General features: G+C 37.8%; 1 protein-coding gene across 18 annotated transcripts in view; it reads left to right on the top strand.

Moving 5' to 3' along the window:
• Positions 1–22719, top strand: part of DST (dystonin) — a 301653-nt gene that overhangs the window by 256341 nt on the left and 22593 nt on the right. For all 18 annotated transcript variants that reach the window (XM_035542995.2, XM_035542999.2, XM_035543008.1 and 15 more), the window contains 13 exons: positions 337–438; positions 2398–2499; positions 3415–3588; positions 4396–4551; positions 6941–7138; positions 7633–7761; positions 10916–11086; positions 12458–12613; positions 12837–13043; positions 14709–14828; positions 19193–19362; positions 19913–20072; positions 21542–21736. In XM_035542995.2, coding sequence (XP_035398888.1) covers positions 337–438; positions 2398–2499; positions 3415–3588; positions 4396–4551; positions 6941–7138; positions 7633–7761; positions 10916–11086; positions 12458–12613; positions 12837–13043; positions 14709–14828; positions 19193–19362; positions 19913–20072; positions 21542–21736 — 2040 coding nt within the window. The remainder of the gene's footprint in view (positions 1–336; positions 439–2397; positions 2500–3414; positions 3589–4395; positions 4552–6940; positions 7139–7632; positions 7762–10915; positions 11087–12457; positions 12614–12836; positions 13044–14708; positions 14829–19192; positions 19363–19912; positions 20073–21541; positions 21737–22719) is intronic.

The following is a 22719-nucleotide window of genomic DNA, read 5'->3' as shown; positions in this document are numbered from 1 at the left end:
TTAAGTAATGTAAGTTTCTTTTAAGCTACCTTCATTGTAATGATGCAACTCCGAATGACTTCTTAATATTTCCCGTATTCACTATAATCCCTATATCAATAAAAATATAGTCAGTGTTGAATTACACAGCTTCTGTAATACAAAACATGTAGTATGGTCTGAAGGAAACTAACTATGCAGTGATAGGGAGAACAAGAGTTTTAATATGGAATGAATATGAAATGTTCTTCGTTAATTTATTGGTGCTACTGGGCAGTGACTTTTTATTTAGTGAATGTAAATTACATGGCAGTAAAATGATTTTTGTTCATTGGAGCAAATTGCACTTATTTGCAGCTGAACTCTGCCTGGGATGCCTTAAACAAAACATGGAAAGAGCGGGTGGACAAACTTGCTGAAGCCATGCAGGCAGCTGTTCAGTACCAAGATGGACTGCAGGTAAGTTGGTGTGATATACTTAACCCAGTCTTGAGTTAATAGGATTTAATGTGGTTGTATTAAAAATGTGATGGGATTTTGTAGGTTACACGTAATGTATCACTCTGATTATAGTGACTATTTTCTTCAGCAGGCAGGTATCTTTACTTATTTTTTTTTAAATTAGACATGAAATCTGTTGATTTCTTTTCTTCATGTTGTTCATACATTGCACAATGTTTAGATTCCAAGATAAAATCTCCTTGTTTATTGACGAGACCAGAGTTTTACTGATACCACACGAGTTCACAGTAATCCCGCTCATATTTTCTTGTGATAGGCCATTCACATGATAGGCAAGTTGTGACACATTTGCATGATCTGAAAGGAATAGAATATAGGTCTATAAACTCATTGTGGCTATTCTTCTTGAATGGAGGACAGTTAAAGAACTTGTCTTTACTGTTAGTCAATTAAATACGTAAGTTTGAATATTTGAAGGAAAAAAACATTGCTGGACTATTATAGTAATTCATAGTATAGTTTATCTAATCACAAATCTTCAGATGTTCACTTTTTAAATCTGTAGGTAAAGATATCTTTTGTCTATATGTGCTATATATTTGGTTGCAGGTTTCTTTGTAGGTTTTGGCTTAGCGACATCTCTCATCTTTTGTCAGTGGATGGCTAGAAGATTGAAACATTTTAAAAGATTCCAAACATAATCAAATTTTGCAAAACTAGTTTTTCTCAATGGAATTAACGTCTGTCTTGGTTCATTGAATCCTTGAAATATAAAATTACAGTTTCACATGACACTGAGCAAGTTGTTTGTGTGTTCAGTGCAGATCTAGCAGCAGAACACTCCTTACTAATAATGCAATGTGCCTGTTTTCCAGTGCACCTCATTATGTATTTTTCTCCCAGTACTCTTATATTCATGCTGTGCAGAGGCTTAACATGAAGGGTTATATTAGGAACATTGCCATTGGTTTAAGTGTTTTTTGTTTTCTTTGGCTGAGCATTGTACAGGCTTGGTACTTTGTGAAAGAACTGTATTTAAATGCCTTTTGGTGCTCGTTGCAGTAGACAATCTGAAAAGTGTTGTGGACAGATTGTTAGCTGTACTGCAGTTGCCTTATCTTATTGAGCTTGTTGGGTGAGGGCAGTTCTCATTTTCTCAGGCAACTATAGGCAGCTCTGACAAGCACTGCTAAGCCTTTCTCCATCATGGATCATGGTTAACAGGCAGGGGAAAAAGGACCTAGCAGAGGTGTTTTTTCCCTATACTATTACCCAGATGTATGTAGCTGTTGGTAATGTGTAAGTAGGCAATCCTTGAGCTTGTTCTGTGTTGTATCAGGAAAAAAAATAGTACCCACAAAGCCTCAGAATTGTGGGCACTTCATTTATTGTTTGAAAATTTAACTGCGTCATCCTACAGAGACTCAGTCAAGCTGAGTTGTGGCTCTTACTACCAAATGTGTACTTAATGGGTCTCCTTCCATGTTCCTTACACAGATAACATTGTTCTTCAATAAAAGTTCGATTCTTAATGATGATTAATAATCATAGTTGAAAATGTTATATTGTTCAGCCACAACTTGCCATCTTAGCTCCAAAAGAGTATGGAACATGGAACTGGGAGTTGATCTTGTATTTACTTCTCAGAGTGTGCATAAAAATTGCTGATCTTAGTCAAGGAGTAAAGTGCTACTTAGCATGAGTACTGGTGGAATATTGCTGCTCACAGAAGCTCAGTTTGGCAGTACATACATTCTTGTAACCACTACATGGAGTACTATTTGATCCCTTGCCTTGTCAAGGTTGTAGGTTGCATTAAAGGCAACTATTTTATTTCAAAGAGCATAGCAATACTGTTCTGAAGTCAAACAAATTCTGGTATTTTACTTACTGCAGCTTTTAACCATGATACTATTTCTCTCTGCTCACACTTGAATTTCATGCTATGATTTTCAGGCAATATTTGACTGGGTAGACATTGCTGGCATCAAGTTAGCATCTATGTCACCGGTTGGAACAGATCTGGAGACAGTGAAGCAGCAAACAGAGGAACTTAAGGTATGACTTAGCTATTTATTTCATTTGTATTTTCATCCGTCTGAATTTTCCTGCATTGTTTAGTGTTTTCTGCATTCTTCAAGACTGAGAAGCAATTTTCATTTTCAATTTTTAGTTTTTTTAAAAAAAGTAACTATGAAAATTGCAAATAACGTTTCATTGCAAAGTTTACATTTTAAAATATGTGTCTCAAGGCTTTGGAGTAGATTTTGATGAGACTATGTTTTATTCTGTGACTGTGTTCAGATAGTTGAAAAATACTTGTAATGGCATTATTTGCCTTTCAAAGGCTGTAAGGTTATGAAGACAGTTCTTTTGCTGTGACATTTAAATTTTCTGGCTTCCAACATAAACAGTTTCCTTGATGCTCTATGAGAGAGCCTCCAGAGCTTCACTTCTGTCAGTGCTGACTTTCTCTAAATGTTTAACCATATCACATCATTCCCAATACATCCAGCAAGCTGTAAATCAAAATTTCAGGCTTAGAAACCTGTCTGTATTGATCTATGTCTAAGTACACTCCTGATGTTGGTAGTTTGTTCTACAAATTTTAAGTAAAAAGCAGAGATGTATAATAACCGGGGGGATGTCCTTGGTTTTGTTCCTGAATTGTACAATATTTTTTATATACAAACCAGAGAGATCATTGGAGAGGACTTTCGTATTGGAAATCTTTGTCATCCTCTGCTCACACTTAGCAATATCTGGTGGGATAGTAAGACGTTGCATATTTTCACTTCGCTGGAACCAAGTGGATTATCAGTATCTTATATGCATTTTGACCCAGGAAAAGAAACCCCTAGATTTATGAAAGTTGACAGTGATGCATTATTACTGTAAATATTGCTGTACTGTGCTATACTCAAGATCATTACTTTTGATATGTTTATTTGTATTCTTTTCTATTTACCATAGCAATTTAAAACAGAAGCTTATCAGCAGCAGATAGAAATGGAAAGACTGAACCATCAAGCAGAACTATTGCTGAAGAAAGTAACACAGGAAAGTGACAAGCACACTGTTCAAGACCCTCTCTCAGAGCTCAAACTGATGTGGGATAGCCTAGAAGAAAAAATTATAAATAGACAGGTAAATAAACCTGAAGGTGGGGGCTTCATTCATGACTTAGATTTATGAGAAAAGCTTTTCCTTATGCATAATGTTTGTGTCAATTTACATATTTAGTCTTTTTGGTTTGGAAATTACAGAACTATGTATAGTGGAATTTGAATTTCATAATTTACTGAGTTGCTTTTATGTTTTTTTTTTTCAACCCTTAGTATTTTTTGTCACTTCTTCTGTTGGCAGTGTCATGTCGAATCATTATTATTTCATTTTGGCTATTTAATGACATCTTAAGTAGCAGTTGAAAACATGTTTATATGTGCAAAACCATTAATAGCTGCTGAACCAAGCACTTTTTCTTAAAACCTTAGTACTGTTTCACTACTCTACACAACATTAAGTTGTCAAAAAGAGTTGAAGATGCAGTGCTTTGAAGTGTGTTTTTTCCCCTAAATTGAATCATTTAACTGCAAAGAAAAAGTTTTAAGAAGACCATGCACCAAGATGCATTTATACTTAAATTACACTGTAAATGATGAAAACTTCTGTCATATCTCTGATGAGAAGAGCTTCAATCTTAACTCTGCTCTGGTTACATGGGAACTTAAGAGGTCAGGAATTTAAGCCTAGGATGTCAGGCTTTACAAGGGAATTGCTAGCTCAGCTCTAACTATAACGCAGTTCCTTGTGTTGGATAACTGTTTGTCTCTGTTTTTTATGCTATCATATGCATGGACTCCACTCCAGAGTACGGTGACTAATGGTAATTTAAGCTGATTCAATAGCATCATGAAACCATTTTATTGTTAATTTATTTTATTTTTACTATAGCACAAGCTGGAAGGTGCCTTGTTAGCCTTGGGGCAGTTCCAGCATGCCCTGGATGAGTTACTGACGTGGCTGACACATACAGAAGACTTGCTGAATGAACAGAAACCTGTGGGTGGAGACCCCAAGGCTATTGAAATTGAACTTGCCAAACATCATGTATGTAATTATAATGAATATGAACTGAAATGTTTTTTGAAGTTTATCTTAGAGATGAGTCTTGTAGTAAAACTTCGCATTTGATAAATAATTCTCTGTAGAGATTTTCAAGATGCTGAAATTCAGGCTTAGAATAACTAACATCTTTTCGTTTACTTTTCTATATTCCTTCTTCCTTGCATATACCACACAAGTGGCATAGGTCTTAGCCAAAAAGAGCAGCGCACCCTGGCCTCCCCCTTTGTTCACCTTTGATCCAGGGAGCTCCAAAGTCATTGAACCTGTTACTCTTCCTGAAGCAATACACTCTTGATTAGTTGTTTAGACCACGTCTTACAAAACACACATCACCTTTATACAGCTTTGTTCTTTCTTGTCAGAAAAAAATACTTTGAATTTTAGCTCTGAAGTTTGCAAAATTGTATCTTAGTTGGGTCTAACTAAAACAGAGAATGCTGCTCTGAATCTCTTAGCAAATTTTAGGGATATCCATGTCTTCATCTTTTTCTCCTTGCTACATACAACATAGGGTTTTTTTTGGTGATGACAGTTGTTTTTTTGGTTGTTTGTTTTGTTTTGTTTTGTTTTTTTCAGTATATTTACTAGCTAATGTGGCTTTGGAGCCCATGGAAGAATATTTCCATTATTCATTTATTTTGAAGAGTATATATAAAGAGCAAGAGATCTTCTCTACTTGTTTGTGTGGCTCAGTGCTGTTCATGATGATGTGTTTTATGTAAGCCTGAAGATTTCATGCTAACCTCATAAATCCTCTCCTGCCGTTTAGTTTTTGGCTTGCATATGATGAGAAAAGCATTCTCATTCAGTTAATTTTTGGCTTAGAGAGAATAAATTGAAATTGACAGTACACAGATAATTAAGGCATTTTCATTATCTATGTCAGTGCCAGTATGCAGCTTCTGCAGCCTTTCGGGTAGTCAGTTGGAACTTGGGCAGAGTAAAATATATGCATGCCCTGTGTGACTACTGATAGAAACAAGCCCTTCAAAAAATAATAATAATAATTACAAACTCAGCTTCCACTCCGTGAACCTTTTATATGTGTTTTACTACTGGAGAAGCATCCAGACATCATTTATGACTTCATCTGCCTTCAGTACTGAAGGGGTTCAGCAAACACATGAGCCAATCTACTTCCGTTTCGTAAAACAGAGTTTATAGGTTAGAAAGTTCACACAGTAGTGCATCCTGTGGTAGTCTGGAAAAACATCCATCTCCTGAATAACTTTGGACAGAATAAACCTTTTTCCTAGTGAGCCTCAGTAGGAAGGAAGGGATAAGATTCATCTGCTTGTGTGAATATCCCCTTTTTTTTCCTGTCCGGAAAATAAAACAAAATACCTTCTAGTGCTTAGCTTAGAAGAATTAAAGCAAGTGTGATACACATTTGTGCACCTTGTGATACCAGGACTACTTGTGACTTGCTTTTTTATCAGGTGCTTTGTATGTTTTATTTAAAAGTCCTTCCGTATTTAGCTTTATTTATTTATTTATTTATTTTTTAATGCTAGCATTTTGATGGAGATAAGTTTGAACCAGATCTCCTGGAACAGAGCAGTCACAAAGTTTGGCTTTTTAAGTAGGGTTTTTCATTCCCTTAACCCTTTCACACATCTTCTTTTTCTGTTCTTTATTCCTGGTATTTCAAAGCCTTCCATTAATCTTAATGAAATCTGTCTGAAAACAGTGTCTTTTTCCCAATTGTACTTTTTTGTCCTTGGTGGTTTTACTGTGGGTGGTGGTAACAGGTTTTAAAACAGATGGAGGAGATTTTATCATGTTAGTATTACAGTCGTGCCCCAGCTCTTAGGACAGTTGAAGTGTCCTGCAAGCCTGTAATAACACGAAATTGTTTGTAGACCTGAAAGGCCTGAAAAGACATAGTGGCAATCAGAAGATTGTTGTCTTCTTGCTCCCCTCTCTTCTCTCTTCTTAGCCTACTGCTCCAAGAGTAATCAGCAATAGTAGGTATAGCATTGTTTTCACACCTTGCCCTCAAAACCAAAGAAAAGTGCTATTAAAGAAAAGGATGTAGTAAATGAAGGAAAGTGAGGTGATACTGGATGCCTCAGAAGTGATTCTTCACTAGCAGTGCCGGAAGGCTTTCATAATTTCAGGAAGTTATTTATTCATAAAGAATGCATTATTTTTTCAAATATATAACAATAAAATACAGGGTTTTGGCAGATTGGTCTGTTATTGCTATTGAGTAAAGTAAGATTAGTTATTAGCTTTAATTGCTAATACTTGTGCAGATTTTAAACTATTGCCATGTCACTGGGTTAGAACTAGTTTGTTTACTATGTTTGTCTTCCTTCCATAACTTACCGGCATGGCCAGTCATAGGTGCTGTGTGTTACAATTGTAGGTGCTACAAAATGATGTTTTAGCTCACCAGTCTACAGTGGAAGCAGTTAAGAAAGCTGGAAGTGACCTGATTGAATCAAGTGCTGTTGAAGAAGCAAGTAATTTACGGAGCAAATTGGAACTTCTGAATCAGCGCTGGCAAAATGTGTTGGAAAAAACAGAACAAAGGAAACAGCAGCTGGACAGTGCCTTGATCCAGGTGAACGGGAAATGATCAAATAGAGATAACTCAGAAAAAGTGTCTTTTTACGTGAAATACATAGATGCATGTATTAGAAGTTTGCCTAAATAAAAAAAATATAATGCAGACACTCCTAAATTTGGAGAAAGTTTGGAACCAACTGTGTCTTCCACAGCTGGCCGTTGTCTTTTGTAGTGCTGCATCAAGACTTCAGCTTTGACCTATGTATTTTTAAAGGGTGAAATTTCTGTGTAGGTATATTATTCAGGGAAAACATTGATCTCACAGTTGCTCATTTAGCCTTCTTTCAGGATTTCCATAATTTTTGTTTTATTGTTTACGATAAATGCAGTTAGCTTAAATTTTGTTTTTCTTTTGCTTTTTTTTCTTTCATTTCCTCCAATTATTGCAAATACCTGATTGAATCTGTTGCCAGTATACTTCTGCATATGAGTTAGTATTTAGAATAGAAAACATTTAAGTAAGCTCTAAAATGATATGGTGTAATTTAGGCCCAAGGTTTCCATGGTGAAGTTGAAGATATGCAGCAATGGCTGACAGACACTGAACGTCAGCTGTTGGCATCAAAACCTGTTGGAGGCTTACCAGAAACAGCAAGAGAACAGCTTAATACCCATATGGTAAGTATCAGTATTAGAATGCTTTGCAAATTGCATTTCAGGGCTAACTATCTTTCATGAGTGTTTATGGTAAATACAGAGCATGTTCTATATATCACAATGTCTGTACAGTATCTTAAAAAAATTTAATAGCCTTCAAAACAACACTGTTATTTTCAGTGTAGTGAAAGTAGTAATTTGGGAGGTGCCCAAAGCAGAGCCATTAATAGTGTTGAGACAATAAAAGAAGTTTTTTTCATCCACAGTTTCAGAAACAAAAACAGAAAGTGTTTACAGATTTTTTGGTAATTCGTATGCTTCTTTTCCCTTCTGTTCCCATAACTAGAATAGATGTTCTTTCTCAGATACACAGATGAATCTAAAAGTGATCCACATTCATTTGGACCTTGAATTAAGGGGCTCAATCCTTTATTCTTTATTTAACCAAAGCTGGCATTGAAATCATCATTAGCACAGATGTAATAAGGACTAATGGGTCACATAAACTCTGCTTTAATTAGAAATGGAAATCTGATCAGGATGCCTGAATTATTCCCTTCCTTCACTTCCTTCCTTTATAAGAAAAACCCTATGGATTTTTTTCCCCTGTAGAACCATAGAGCTTGATAAAGGATGCCTTAACTTGAAGTTTTGAGGTAACTCAGAGGAAGGTGGCTCCTGGTGCTCCATTTATATAAAAACACGCTGTGCTGCTAGGCCTGGATACAAGCCCAAACCCAGGGATCTGAACTCCTGACCTCCTGGCTCAGATGTAATAGTGATATTTTCTGAACTGTCCTTGAGCTCTAACATGCCTGACACAGTTTCCATTAAAACACTGCATTGTCACAGCTTCATAAATCAGATTTTATTTTGGAATGATGCTAAAGGTCGTTGCCCACAAATGTGGGGCATTTTTTTCAAAATTGAGCAGAAACTATTTTTGAGAAGGGACATTACTTATAGTTTTTGAATCAGTTAATGACAGGAAACAAGCACAAAACACAGAAATAACATTGATTCTTTGACATCCCTCTTCCCTCAAATCCTTCTAATTTTGTGTTTTGAAAAAAAAAAAAACACCACAGAATCAAAAAAGTAAAGAAACAACCAACTGTTTTTGTTCCTGCAAGGGTGGGGGCTGTCTAATCAAGAACCTGTGGGAGTCAGTGGAGTTCTTTCCATTTTTCATCCTGGGCCTGGAATCACACACACAGTCGCAGGATGGCTGAGGTTGGAAGGGACCTGTGAAGATCATCCAGTCCAACCCCCCTGCCAAGCAGGATCACCTTGAGCACGTTGCATGGGGTGGCATGCAGGCAGGTTTTGAGTATCTGCAGAGAAGGAGACTCCACAACCTCTCTGGGCAATCAGACCAAAAGTTTTTCCCTGAAAAAGTTCAGGGTGTTTAGGGTATATTCTTCTACTATGCAAATCAATAAGCCGTTTTCTATATTTCTTGCATTTACAGGTTGAGTAGTTAAGGAATCTTAAAACTGAATGTAATATTGTTAGAATAAGCATGAATGTAATAGTAACCTATATGTACAATTGTTTGCTAACTGTACGGTTTTACAGATAAATACCATGCTGTGGATTGTCATACAACTGCAAACATAGTCATGTTATTTTTTAATGTATTTAACCTTTAAAAAATAGGATTTGATTTCAGTTTAGTTAAACTCAGTCCATCTGTGCAGTTCTGTGTGAATTCTCCGGCTTTTTGGCAGCTGAAATGCTGAGGCCTGTTGTCAGGTTGAGAACAATTTGTCATAACTTCCAAATTCAAATCGCTCTTAAGGGATACAAACCATGTTCATTTGTGACCTGAAACCGAAAAGAAAATTTTGCTCTATGTTTCGTTGTCCTTCTCATTGGAAATAACGTTATGAATCATCATCTTGAGTATAAGGTCTCTTTCTACATTTCTGAATAAGAGAGCCCTCAAATGTAATCAGTTCACAAACAGAGTTGCGAATGGGTAGCATTTCCAGCTAGGGCAGCTCCAGGAATACAAGAGAGATGAAGCAATGTTAAAGGAGACCAACAGAAAAGGGGCTTAAAAAGAGGCCTCCCATCTCAGACTGAGCCCAGCCCCAGTGTTTGAGGCCACTCTTGCCATGTTGTGTCTCACTTGTGATGTGCTCCCTATGTTGACTTCTGAGGGGTTCCTGCACTGCAGTAGAATAAGGTGCTCTGGGGAGTTAGGGAAACCAGAAATATTTGAGTTTGGGAACATAGGAAGAATCAGGCTGGGTGACAACAGTTTTTCATGGTCTGCAGGAAGAAAGGAAGGAAGGTTTCTGGCCTTAGCTCATGATTCAACCTACTTTCTGCTTTGCCGCCCTCCTCTGTAATCAGATACAACCCTCTGTCCAGTATCTCTTACCCTAGAGTAAATGTTGGTTTTACGCTCTTTTCTTGGGAGTAAGAGGAAGAAGTACTTTTCCTCCCATCTGCAAGCCACTTATTGCTCATCTCCTTGAAGAAGTTCCTCACTTGGGAGCCTGTACCAACTTTGTTGGTGCATTTTGAAAGGTCTGTTACAAATTTTGAAAATGACTTTTTGAGTCAGAAGGACATACGTGAGCTCCAATTCTCATGCCACCTCATCTTCAATATGGTTAAAAGAGAACAGTGAGTCAAATAGTTAGCAGGTAAAACAGTTATTACTGTTATTTTTCTAGCTCTCTGTATATGTATAAGATGTCTTCAGTGCTCTTGCCTAGTGAGCGAGGGAAGATACAGACAAAACAAAAGAGACGATGTACAATAAAGCAGCCCTCCCAAGTTGTCCCACCTGCTTTCAAAGGTGCGTGGGTAGGTCTGCGCTTTCAGTGCACTGCGAATGCTGACACTTTTTGTGTTTCAGCTGCAGATGGACTGCAAACTTAAGAGAGTTATAGCAAATCTTGTGCAATGAGATAAGTGCGTAGTACTTTCTTTGCCAAGCTTTGGATCTCAGAAAAAACATCTGACAGACAATACAAGTTCTCATTTCCTGAAGAATTGGGCCCTTTCTTTGCTCATTTGGCTTTTTATGAATTACATATGTTTCCTCTATTAGTCTTAATCATACCCACAAAATGTTGGGGGAGGAATAGATACTATGCTAACATTTGTAAAGAGTATTGAATGTCTACCTGACTTATTTTTTGTTGGTTTCTTAATTTAGGAACTTTGTGCTGCCTTTGAAGCCAAAGAAGAGACATATAAGTGTCTAATGCAGAAAGGCCAGCAGATGCTTGCAAGATGCCCAGAGTCTGCCGAAACAAATGTTGAGCAGGACATAAATAACTTAAAAGAAAAATGGGAATCAGTACAAACAAAGCTCAGTGAAAGAAAAGTATGTTTTTTACATAAAAATACAAGTGTAAATCATGTATTTAGGACTGCTAATGTTTTGTCCTTTTACACATGCATACTTGCTTGGTCTTTTAGATCTGAAATTGTAGAGACATTTTTGCAGAATTCATTGGTATGTTTAGCAAGTACTGGGAAAAAATGGGATTCAAGAAGTTTATTATCCTTCTTTGGGGGTGAGGGCAGGTGAGAAGGGCAGAAGGTTGTTCCGTAGAAATATGTTAACTGATACTGATGATACTCACTTTACAGGGTGAGGGCTTTTCTGGTTTTTACTACAGTTATCATAGACATGAGAGAAGGAATAAAATTATTTGATTATTCAAGTTTATTTCCTTCTCTGTACTGAATTGCTGTGTTAATTTTTCTAGCTTTTATCCATTTTTTTCTTAAAAATCCCAAACACTTGGCCTTCTGCCACTTAGTTCAAGTGACTACCTTCTGCTCTAATGTAGATCAATACCATGATTTCACTGATGTGCAGCATACGTTTTCTTATTATTAATTTCATTTTGCTTTCATTCCTTCACGAAGTATAGTGCATTTGTTCTACCTCAGTCAAACAACGAAGAAAGTCAATAATTACAAACAGAGGAACTCAAACTCTCTATACAGCCCTCCCTGACGTTTGTAAAGCACAAATATTTCACTCACAGCTTAGCCATATTTTAAAGTGAGAGTTCTGATGTCTACTAAGGTAACTGTATAATGGAAGAGTGTCAGACTAACTAATGCATAACATGAGTGCCTTCTTGCAGGAAGGTGTAAGGTTGGAGTGCTCAGCTGAGCCAGCAGTACAACTGAAAATCTGACTGCTCTTTCATAGTCAACAAAAAACCCTGTATCCAAAAGTAGTCTCAGTTCAGGCAACCACAATGACAATTGTGCATTGTTAAAGAGAAGTGGTCTAGGCAAACTTGTTCTTTCTTTAGTGCAAGAGAAAAAATCAGATGACCTCTTTGAGGCTCTTCCAAGTGTACTGCCACCTTAGATTTCTGATATTCTGCTGGTTTTGCATACAAAATTTTAAATCCACATGTCCCATTATGATTAACTACTAGAAGATGAAATGTTCTAACATAGAAAATTTATCCTACTACTAGGTGCTGTATTTTACACTCATCTATCATACATAGTTTCACTGTTACTTTTCTATCTCCTTTAACATGCTCAAATACAGGCTATTATTTTATAATACAAAACTCAGAAACTTTGAGTTGGGAAAATGCTTTAAAATGTTAAACTAAATGCTAAATTAAAATGGTTTACTCCAAAATGCTAAACTAAAATAGTTTACTTGGCTGAAGCCCCTGCACAATATCAAACACTATTAAAATATGACCTATCTTTACAGACCAAACTGGAAGAAGCTCTTAATTTAGCAATGGAGTTCCACAACTCACTTCAAGATTTCATCAACTGGCTTACTCAGGCAGAGCAAACTCTAACTGCAGCTTCTCGGCCAAGTCTTATCTTGGACACTGTCTTGTTTCAAATTGATGAACACAAGGTATTTAAAGAAACAGATGTGTAATGTTTTTCTCCAGTTCTGCAGAGATACTTTAACAATGTTCAAATGAATCCTGTAACACTAGCACTCAGAAACATTTATTTTGCTTAAAATTGCATTTTATAGTCTTGCTACATCATTCTTTATCGGACTGTTTTTTCAGTGTTTACCCAGCATATGAGCAACATAATATTTAGAGTAATTTTCTACTTTTTTCCCCAAGGTTTTTGCCACAGAGGTGAATTCTCATCGAGATCAGATCATAGAACTGGACAAAACTGGAACCCATTTGAAATACTTCAGCCAGAAACAGGATGTTGTCCTTATTAAGAATCTGCTGATTAGTGTACAGAGTAGATGGGAAAAAGTAGTCCAACGCTTAGTTGAAAGGGGAAGAGCTTTGGATGATGCAAGGAAACGAGCCAAACAGGTAATCGAACAACAGCTGTTGTACAATTCTTTGAACTTAGCTGAAATTACAACCAGACTCTTGAAGTGCTTTAAAGCACTTTCATGTAAGTCTGGGTTAGTGTAACAGACTCTTGGTTAGTGGAGCAATTTCAGTGATTCGATCATGGAGCACTTCGTTTGGAAGGTGAAAGCTTCATTTTCAACTTGAGCAGTGACTTCTGTCTGCAGTACGGGATGGTCTGAAAGAGGAAAGTTACAGTGTGGCTTCCAGATGTAGATTAGTAGTGCCATCTGTCCTCAAAAAGAAGTTACACAATCAACCCCTTAGCTATTAAAGAACATGTCAAACCCCTTTTAGTAGTCTGTGAGAATATTGCTTTGCATTTTCTTCTTGGGTTTACGTTTTGCCCTAGTTAATACGCATCACTTCCTCGATTTCTTTTGGTAGTTACTAGACCATTATCTTCAATGTGGCAAGATTTCTGCATTTATCTCCTTACAAACCCAGAGAGGTTTTTACAGACTTCTCCTCAGCAGGGAGCATTCATTTTTTCCTTAGATTCATGTTTCCCTCACTGAAGAACATAAATGATAAGATGCGAAATGTGTGACAGGAATGTAATATATTGAAACATCAATAGGAAGTTCGAGCTTTTTTTAATCACATGGAGCTTTGGTAATGTTTGCAGCCAAACCACATTCTCATGTTCACTGTTACTGCCACTCAGATCATAGAATAAGAACTCTTCTGGGCAATAAATTAGGCCATAAACCAATCAAACATTATTCATTTTCCGGCAGTTTCTGTTGTGCATTCACATACGTGGCCGTTCTGCAATGAGATGGACAGTAGAGAAAATTAAACCCCTGCATCCATTTACAGAGCTGAATACAATGAGTTTTATTCATTTAGGATAACAACTATCTGTGCAGAGCAGGGGAGGAATACTTATGCCTGATCCACAGCCCTGAACACCAGGGTCATAGAGACTTAACAGTTTTCTGAACTGGTTTCTTGTACTTTCATGTGTAGGCAGCCCAGGCAAGAAAAATTTTCAAGAGACATGGAGAGAGAAATGACAGGCTTAGAAAAATCCTGTCCCAACGGGCTGCCACTTTGTGAAAGCTGGTTGAATCTTTAGTCTTTCCCTGCTTCCTTCCCTGAAGCACTGTTGTTGTTGAGAAAGGAAGGAAGATCAAGAATCTGTTCTGTGCCCGTCAAGATAGTACTTGATATAATGAGAGCATTTATGAATGTCTCAGGGAAAATCTTGGGCAATCATCCAGGCAGTTTTCCCCAGTGATTTACAGCTCTTGTCCCATACAGGCAATAGCTAAATCCATTCTTGCTGTATTTTGTATTCATTACTAAAAATGTAGGAATCAAAATGACCAACACATCAACAGAAGTTACCAGTGTGTCTGTGAAAGATGCACACTAGGCATACACATCATGTACATAAAAAGTTGCTAATTTTCCTGGGCAAAAGGAGGCTAAGTCTAGTAGAGCCGATGGTTGAGCCAGTCCCTCTTTGAGAGGCCAGGGAGAAGAATCACACCAAGCCTTTCCCAAGTCTTCAGGGTACTTGTTTGGCCTGTAAAGAACTGGGCAGGGTTTAATGTTTATGAACTATTTTATGTACCATTGCATTTTTACATCTATGCAAATCTCACTTCCCTGCAGTTCCATGAAGCCTGGCACAAACTTATGGAGTGGCTGGAAGAATCTGAAAAATCTCTGGACTCTGATCTTGAAATTGCAAATGACCCTGACAAAATAAAGATGCAGCTTGCGCAGCATAAGGTGAGTCACGACTGATGAAATGCAAGATGCCCATTGAGATGTAAGTAAGTCTCAACCTTGTACTGTTCAGTCAGCAAAGGAAATAAACTTATGGCCTCACTACAATGAAGAGTTTATTAGCATTGAATTAAATGGTGGCATGTTACAGGTGGGGAGTCAACGAAGCTCTTAACAGAACCTGGTCTGTGGTAGAATGGTTAATGATGAAGAGGAAAGACATAAAAATACAGCACCAGGGAAACTTTAAAAAGAGAAAGTAATACTCTCTCAGAAGAGGAATCCCTGAAGAGGTTATAGGCTTTTTTTTCAGTCCTTACAACACAAATTTACCATCCAGTTACTTTGTTTGGTATTTTCCTCTTAATACTACAGGACAACCTCAAAAATAAAAAACAATCTTGTATTTTGATCGACAGCTGCTTTTTAAGTCAAGTGAAAGTATTAATGAAATCCTCCAGAAAGTACAGTGACACTGTTAGTAGAAAAGGTAGTTTCTCTGTATAGGATTAAAAATTCCGGGACCACCTTTCCACAAACCCAACTACTGAGGAGAAAGTGTAAAAATTTCTGCCATTGACATGGCTTTTCAAACAAATAAAGCTGATGTAAAAGTGAAGGAAGCTCTACAGTTATAGCAGACAGAAAAAAATGAAGGACAGAGAAGGTCTTTACTTCATTTTTACTTTTGTAAACAGCCTAAAATAATATATTAGGGAGGATCAAGTGGGTGACTTCTAGAATCTTCAGAGACAGGCTGTGTCTAAAGATTTATCTTGGAGCAGTTTCATCAGAGAAAAGTATTGAAAGATCACTTATTTTTCTGGATTTTGGCGTATATTTACTTTCACTTTTCATGTTGACTGTAGTGTACTGCATTTATTCCTATTGTTTCATTCTACACAATATACCCAAGGTTTTGCATCTCAGCTCTCTACACGCTCTGTGTGTAGTTTCTGATGATTGCTTTTATCTCTGATAAGTTTTTGCTCTGAGCATTAATGATTGGTTACTGCATCAGTCTGCTTCACATTTTTATCATCTCTCAGCTTCCATGATGATTTAAGTATTTTTCATCAAACAGGATAATAATATTCTACTTTATATGGGAAAGTTGGCTGCAGGTCAAACAAAAATAGTTTTACCTACATTTGGTGTTAAAACTTTTAGATAAAACCTGCAATAACATTCTGTTATGCTAACTCTGCAATTTCAGTTTGTTCTGGGGTAGGTGGTGTTGCCAGAACTTGAAGTCAGCTCTGAGGATTTAGAAAAATCTCTATTAAGATCTTCTTTCTTGTATTGTCTGACTATATCAATCTTTTAATCCTACCACTCATTTTTTTTCCTTCTTTATATAAAGTTCAAACTCCTCACAAGTATGGTGAACACATTGTGACTTAGCTTTGAGGTCCTTTTTGGCCCTGGGGATTGACACGCTGTCTTAATTCTCCTCCTCTCTTCTGAAGTTTTAAACTTGATAGCCTACTTGTTCTCTGTACCTGCAGCAGTACATTTTATGAGCCCAAACTTCCTCAAACAGGCTGTCAGATTCATCAGTTCTCTCAGTGACAGATTTTCTCCAGCTTCTTTTCATATAGCATACCTGCAGAGAATAGCTGCTTAAGTTGCGTGACTCTCCTTCATTATAAGGAATGGGCTGGAAGGTAGCACGGGGGCATTAGGATTGAAACTGGTTATTCGGAGGAAAAAGATGAATGTGTATGAGAGGGAGTTTGGTGAACTCTGTGACTTTAAACTTCAAACACCCCCCCCCCCCCCCCCCCCCCCAAGAAATCAACTCAATTGTTTTTTAATGAGCTGTCAAACCTCCCAACACTGCAATGTCCTTCCTTGTATTTTGAATCCTTTCCTTCCACTCCCACATATGCCCTCTTTTGTCTGTCTTTGTCTTTTCTGTCCAGCCTTGAAGGTTTCCTTGCTCCATTTAGTTAGTGATTTTACTGTCTAAACTGAATGTGTGCTGTGTGTGTGCTGTAAGCAATGATTTGGACTTGCTCTTTGCCAGTTGTTACTGCCAAAAAAAAAAAAAAAATGCCCTGAAAGAGAAAAGCCAAGATATGTTTTCTCTCTCACTCATATCTAGTGCATTGCCAGGGACTTTTGGGGGGTTATTCATGGTCTGTTTATCTGTAATTTTTCCTCATTTTTAGAAGTCAGGAGTGTGGAAAATCCCTTACTAGGTTAGCCAATCCATTCCTACGCTAATGCTGAATGTTCCTTACAGTACATTTATGTGAACCTAACTAATTTTATCTGTATGGTCCTGTCTTCATTAGAAGAAAGTAAATAATTAATTATTGAGATTTCATTCATCTTACCTGTCTGCTCTTGGCAGCTGCAATGTCTTAAACCAAAATCTACTCTCAGTTATACCTCTGTGAAATCGAATGAAAGTAGATTTGGTACAGAGTGTGCAGTGTCTCAAAAAGTGAAGTGACTGCAACCCTTTGTTCACCTTTAAATCTGTTTTTAATGTATGCTCCTCCTCTGACAACAATTTCATTGTGTTTCTTTGTGCAAATCAAGAAACATTGTGTGTGTAGCTTTAAGTAGTTAATGAACCCCATCAAACAATGGGAGCACTAACATGTGCGTCATTTGTTTTGAAGAAACTCTTATAAAAATCTGGTTATTTTAATTTTGAAAAGGCTTTTTATTTTTATAGTAGTTCTAGGTTGACAGTGGTGTCTGTATTCTTTCTTAAAACACGATTCCTTGTTTTATATGAGGAAAATTAAAGGACAATAGGGAGATACTCGATTACAAAACAAATGCTGATTTTTTTTTTTTGATAGATTCTAATCCTCAGTTCCCTCTGGATCCTGAAATAACCATAAAATCAGGACAGTGCAGTGCAAAATATCGAGTAAGATTTAAGTAAGGAACCTTGAATCACCCTAGGTAAAGTTAGCATATCATCCCCGTGTCATAATCCAATGCCTACCTACTCATACTTCCCACACCTCCACTGCACCTGAGCTTTCCCTGACATGAATTCACATCTAAAATGAGTAGATGACTGTGTGAGCAGATAGGAAAGCTGGTGAAAGAGGCATGAGCTACCACAGCACAGGCTGGTGCAGAGCAGCTGGGAACAGCTTGCAAGTTGGAGATGAGCAGTCGTGCATGTGCTGGCAGTGACCGTGTGAAGTCTTTGCAATCTTTATGTGCCCTTAGAAATTACTGAGAGTTTTAAGTGGTAATCTTTCCATGCTGGATTTTATGATATTAAACATTGCTCTGAGAATCAGGTGAAAATCCATTTTAGCAAACATTGAGCAAAAACTCTTTTGGCCTGGTATTTTTTCGTTCCTTTTTTGTTGTTGTTTTTCTTAAGTAAAAAAAAAAAAATTAAATTTTATATATATGAAGTTCCTAAAGTGATGTTTGGATTTTTTTGCTATACTGGTTTCCTACTAGCAGTTCATGAAGGTGTGAATTAAAGCACTTCAGGCATTACTACCGTTCAAAAACTACTGTGTAGAGCTTTATCTTTTGGTAGTGTTCATTTATTTCATTATTTACTCTGTCATTCTGTTGACTTTCTGCTGGTATCAGAAGTTTCTGTGTGTTCCTCTGTGCCTGTGCAAAGCTTCTGGAAGCTCTGTGCAGAAGGAGCTGTCAGAGCAGGCAGGCAAATGCAGCTGCTGTGTCACCATCACTCTTCCAGAGTTCCCGGATTACAGTAACCTGTTTGTGATCATGACTTCCAGCCCAAACTGTGTTGTTTGGGATGCCATCTGGCTGCTTATTGTACCTAAATCTGTGTAATTTTGGCATACAATTCTTCCCAATTGTAGGAGGCTTCAGTCTTAGGAGGGTTAAATGCTCGTGGATAGAAGTTCCCCATTTTGTCTTGCCCACACTGAGATAAAACAGAGTAATGTTTGTAGCCTCCAGGGTGCTCTAGACTACTTTGAAATCTTAAAATATCTAAATTTAGTATGAAGAGTGCTCAGTTCATAGTTCCCAGACTAGAAGTCCTTTCACATTCTTCTGAACAGCCAAGGCAGCCTCTTACTGAAATTTAGGTTTTAGGAATGATGGTAAGACAGGAACAATCACTCATGGAGGGGAGGAGTTTCCTAGAGTTGTTCCTGTAGGTGTAGAGCTGTTTCTATTCCCAGAGAGGGATGAAAAGCATGGCCTCAGCTAGCATCAGGCTCTGTATAATTTCAGCTGCACTATGGCACTAGCAAACTAAGAACTTTGTATTAAGCTTAACATTTTCTTGCAGCAACATTTATTATTTACATTGCAAATAATATGGCAAAATTTGATTAACTGTGGACTGTAAGCAGTTGTTGCTATATGGATGTTTTCTTTTTCTTCCATATTTATAGGAATTCCAGAAATCTCTTGGTGCCAAACACTCTGTATATGATACCACAAACAGGACTGGACGCTCCTTGAAAGAGAAAACTACTTTGGCTGATGACAATCTGAAACTTGATGATATGCTGAGTGAGCTAAGGGATAAATGGGACACAATTTGTGGAAAATCAGTAGAAAGGTAAATGAAAGCCAATCTAATTATTCGGCAGATAAGAATGAGGCTTACAAGAATTCTTCTGGCTTCTGTTTTGGCTTCTGTTGCACAAAAGTAAAACCAGAGTGGCTAGCGTGTCTCATAATTAAGAGTGGGAGGGAGGGGGAGAGGAACAGATGAGAGTTCCTCATCTGTTTGAGGAACCTGCTTTGTGCTGGTCAGTGCAGACTGGATAAAGCCCCATTAACCTAATTGGTAAATTCCCACTTGAGCGGTGTCTCCTACGTGTCTCCCTCAGGAGCCACTGTGTCTGAGGGTAGCATGGGGAAGCCAGGAGAATGTTGCCTCTTTCGGAGACAGCAGAACGTGTACATTGCCTATGACAGTTCAGAGCCCAGAGAAGCACTGTGTTCATCCCACTGCAGACCTAAGCTTTCATTTTTTTCCCCCACTATTTAAAAAGGGGAAACACTGATTTAAAGCTCTTGTTTGTTATCATTTTATGCTAAAACTTTTCTCCTTATGATTTTTAACTAAGTTTATTCTTCTTGTTGTGTTCGTTTCTTCCTCCCAGACAAAATAAACTAGAGGAAGCCCTGTTATTTTCGGGACAATTTACTGATGCTCTGCAAGCTCTCATTGATTGGTTATACAAAATTGAACCCCAGCTAGCAGAAGATCAGCCGGTACATGGAGACATTGATTTAGTGATGAACCTGATTGACAATCACAAGGTAATTCCGAATATACTCTCCTTTTTTAATTACTAGACTGCTCATAAGTGTAGTCTTTTAATGCTAATTCATTTTTTGGCTATTCTGTAATTTTAGAAATATGGAATATATTTATGACATAAACATGTTGACAATGGAAAATGCTATAAAACACACTTGGAAGCAAAAAACCTGTTAATAACTCATTGGCACCAATTAGCTTTGAAATACTCAATTTAATGCTGCTATCTTGTATATTTATGAATATGTCAGAAAGCACAACTGTGCATTTATGAACGTGTGTATATGGAAAGAAGTGTCAAAATTGATTTTACTGGAAATCTTTTGGGGAAGAAGAGAAAGGGTTTTATTCAGTACATCTGCTAACCAAATGTCCAGTGCAGTTGTTGTGACTCCAGCAGCCTTTCTGAAAAGGCAGCAGTGAGCATTTCAAACCTGCTGAGCTGCTGTATATTCACAGAGAAAAGCAGTTGCACAACTTAAGCATTGCGTGGGCATACACAACCAGATTCCATCCCAGGAAACCTACATTGGCTGCAGTATGTTGTCAGTGAAGTGTCTTTGGAGAAGGGAGCATACAGGGGATCCAGGACTGCGCCTCTGAATCGCAGTTCTGCAGTTCCAGTTCGGTATGTCAGAGGAAACGGCTGTTGAAGTTACTGGTATTGACACAGTCAGAGCTCTGGGGTCTGGGAGGCTTACAGGATGAAGGTCCCCCTGTTCTTCCACCCGTGACTTCCAGTATCCAAGCACTACTTGGTGAGAAGACAACTTTGTCTCTTGTGAGGAAAGAAAGTATTTGGAAACGCAGTTTATCTGTAAAAACTAGCCTGAAATGTGCTGGAATTGCTTCTGAAGTCCAAGTGGATACCATAACTACATCGTAGTCAGTGGTACGATATTTGCAATTTATGTATTGTCTTATTTCCTTTTAAGAGGCTCCTTTGTGAAAATGGAGCTTGTTCCAGCCATGAATGTGAGCATACTCTCACATAAATATATGAATATGTACAGATTTATAGCCCTACAGTCTGACCCCCAGATGAGGTTCTATTTCTGTTTTTATGATTTTTCAACCTTCTCCTTGATTGTTAGCATTTTATCTGATCTTTTTGTGCTGTGGCAGTCTTGCACATTCATCACTGTGTCAGATCAATTGCTTTGATAAAGAGTTTAAAGCCAGTGTGGTAAGAAGGCTAGATTTCCCATGCATTGCATCAGGATGCGTTGTTCCCAGGATCTGCCTGACATTTCCCTACTATATTCCAGTGTGTAAATATCTTCATATGAAATATAATGAGCAGAACTTGTGCATTGTGTCACTTGTACATGGACTGAACTAAATGCATATTTTGATTTCTTCTTATAAGCAGTAGGCTGTTTTTTTTGTTATTTTCTACAATTGTTATTATTATCTATAATAATTACATTAATGATTTAAACATTCCAAATGTATTTGGTGGTCCTAGGTTTTCCAGAAGGAACTGGGAAAAAGAACGAGCAGTGTCCAGGCTCTGAAGCGCTCTGCCCGAGAGCTGATAGAAGGCAGTCGTGATGACTCCTCCTGGGTCAAAGTCCAAATGCAGGAGCTAAGCACTCGGTGGGAGACAGTTTGTGCCCTGTCAGTATCCAAGCAAACGCGACTGGAACAGGCTCTCCGACAGGTAAAAGAGTGCTGCTGATTCCACGTCTTCTGTGTGAGAAGCAGAGACAATACTGCACAGTGTATTTGAAAAAAGTTCATTTCATTTTCACTTCATGTCATTCCATTTCGTTTAATTTCATTTGAAAACATTCATTTTCTTGCTCATGCATTGTTTACCTTGTCTTTGCCCCTTTACCACAACACATAAATAATACCTGTTAGTACTTATTAGTACTATTAGTAGTAGTCTATACCACAAATAAAAACCAAATGTTTCAAGAACCTTACCATCTAAGGAAATCACTGAAGTTACAGACAAGCATGACGTTTGATTAAGAACTATGACCGCCTCACAGGAAGCTGGAGATTGCAGTCATACTTACGCCCTTTGTACCTTATTAGAAAGAAGTAAATTTATATACTAGAAACATGTTTACATTGGCACAATTACAGAAGAAATTGAGCCGTGCTGAGTGCACTCAAGAACTAGAATGGTCTATGCATGTCAGTATTGGCAGGTACCAGTCCCAGCTGAATAGGTCCGTCTGTATTGGTTGCAGACCTGAGATCCTATGTCTGCACTGCTCACACAGACATACAGCTTGGGTTGATGCTAGCTTGGGGTTCCAGTAACAGTGATGTATCCACTGTGTATAAATTTCCTGCCCTGCTTTCCCCAGGGTACTGTGTTCGCCCGGCTGCCTGGTATCTCAGTAGGAACAACTCTGAGCTATGTCAAACACTGATTGTGTCTGAATGTGGCTGTGCCCGAAGGTGCGACTTTCTTGTTCTTTCCAGCCTTGAAAGGGTCAGTCACCAACAGGCTCTCGGTTAATTTTGCTTAACCAGTGATTTAGGCTATGCAGAAAATACAGTTCTCATCTCTCCAGCTGGTCCATGAAAGCACGTCCCATGTAATTTGTCAGCATAAAGGCATGACATTCTCAACTGAGCTGCAAATACACTATAAATCAGATAGCTAAAAGCATGAGCAGGCTTTTA

Source organism: Cygnus atratus, chromosome 3 (assembly GCF_013377495.2).
Source record: "Cygnus atratus isolate AKBS03 ecotype Queensland, Australia chromosome 3, CAtr_DNAZoo_HiC_assembly, whole genome shotgun sequence".
NCBI classification, from domain to species: domain Eukaryota; kingdom Metazoa; phylum Chordata; class Aves; order Anseriformes; family Anatidae; genus Cygnus; species Cygnus atratus.
Note: the sequence above shows the minus strand (reverse complement) of the source record. Positions and strands in the feature narration are given on the sequence as shown.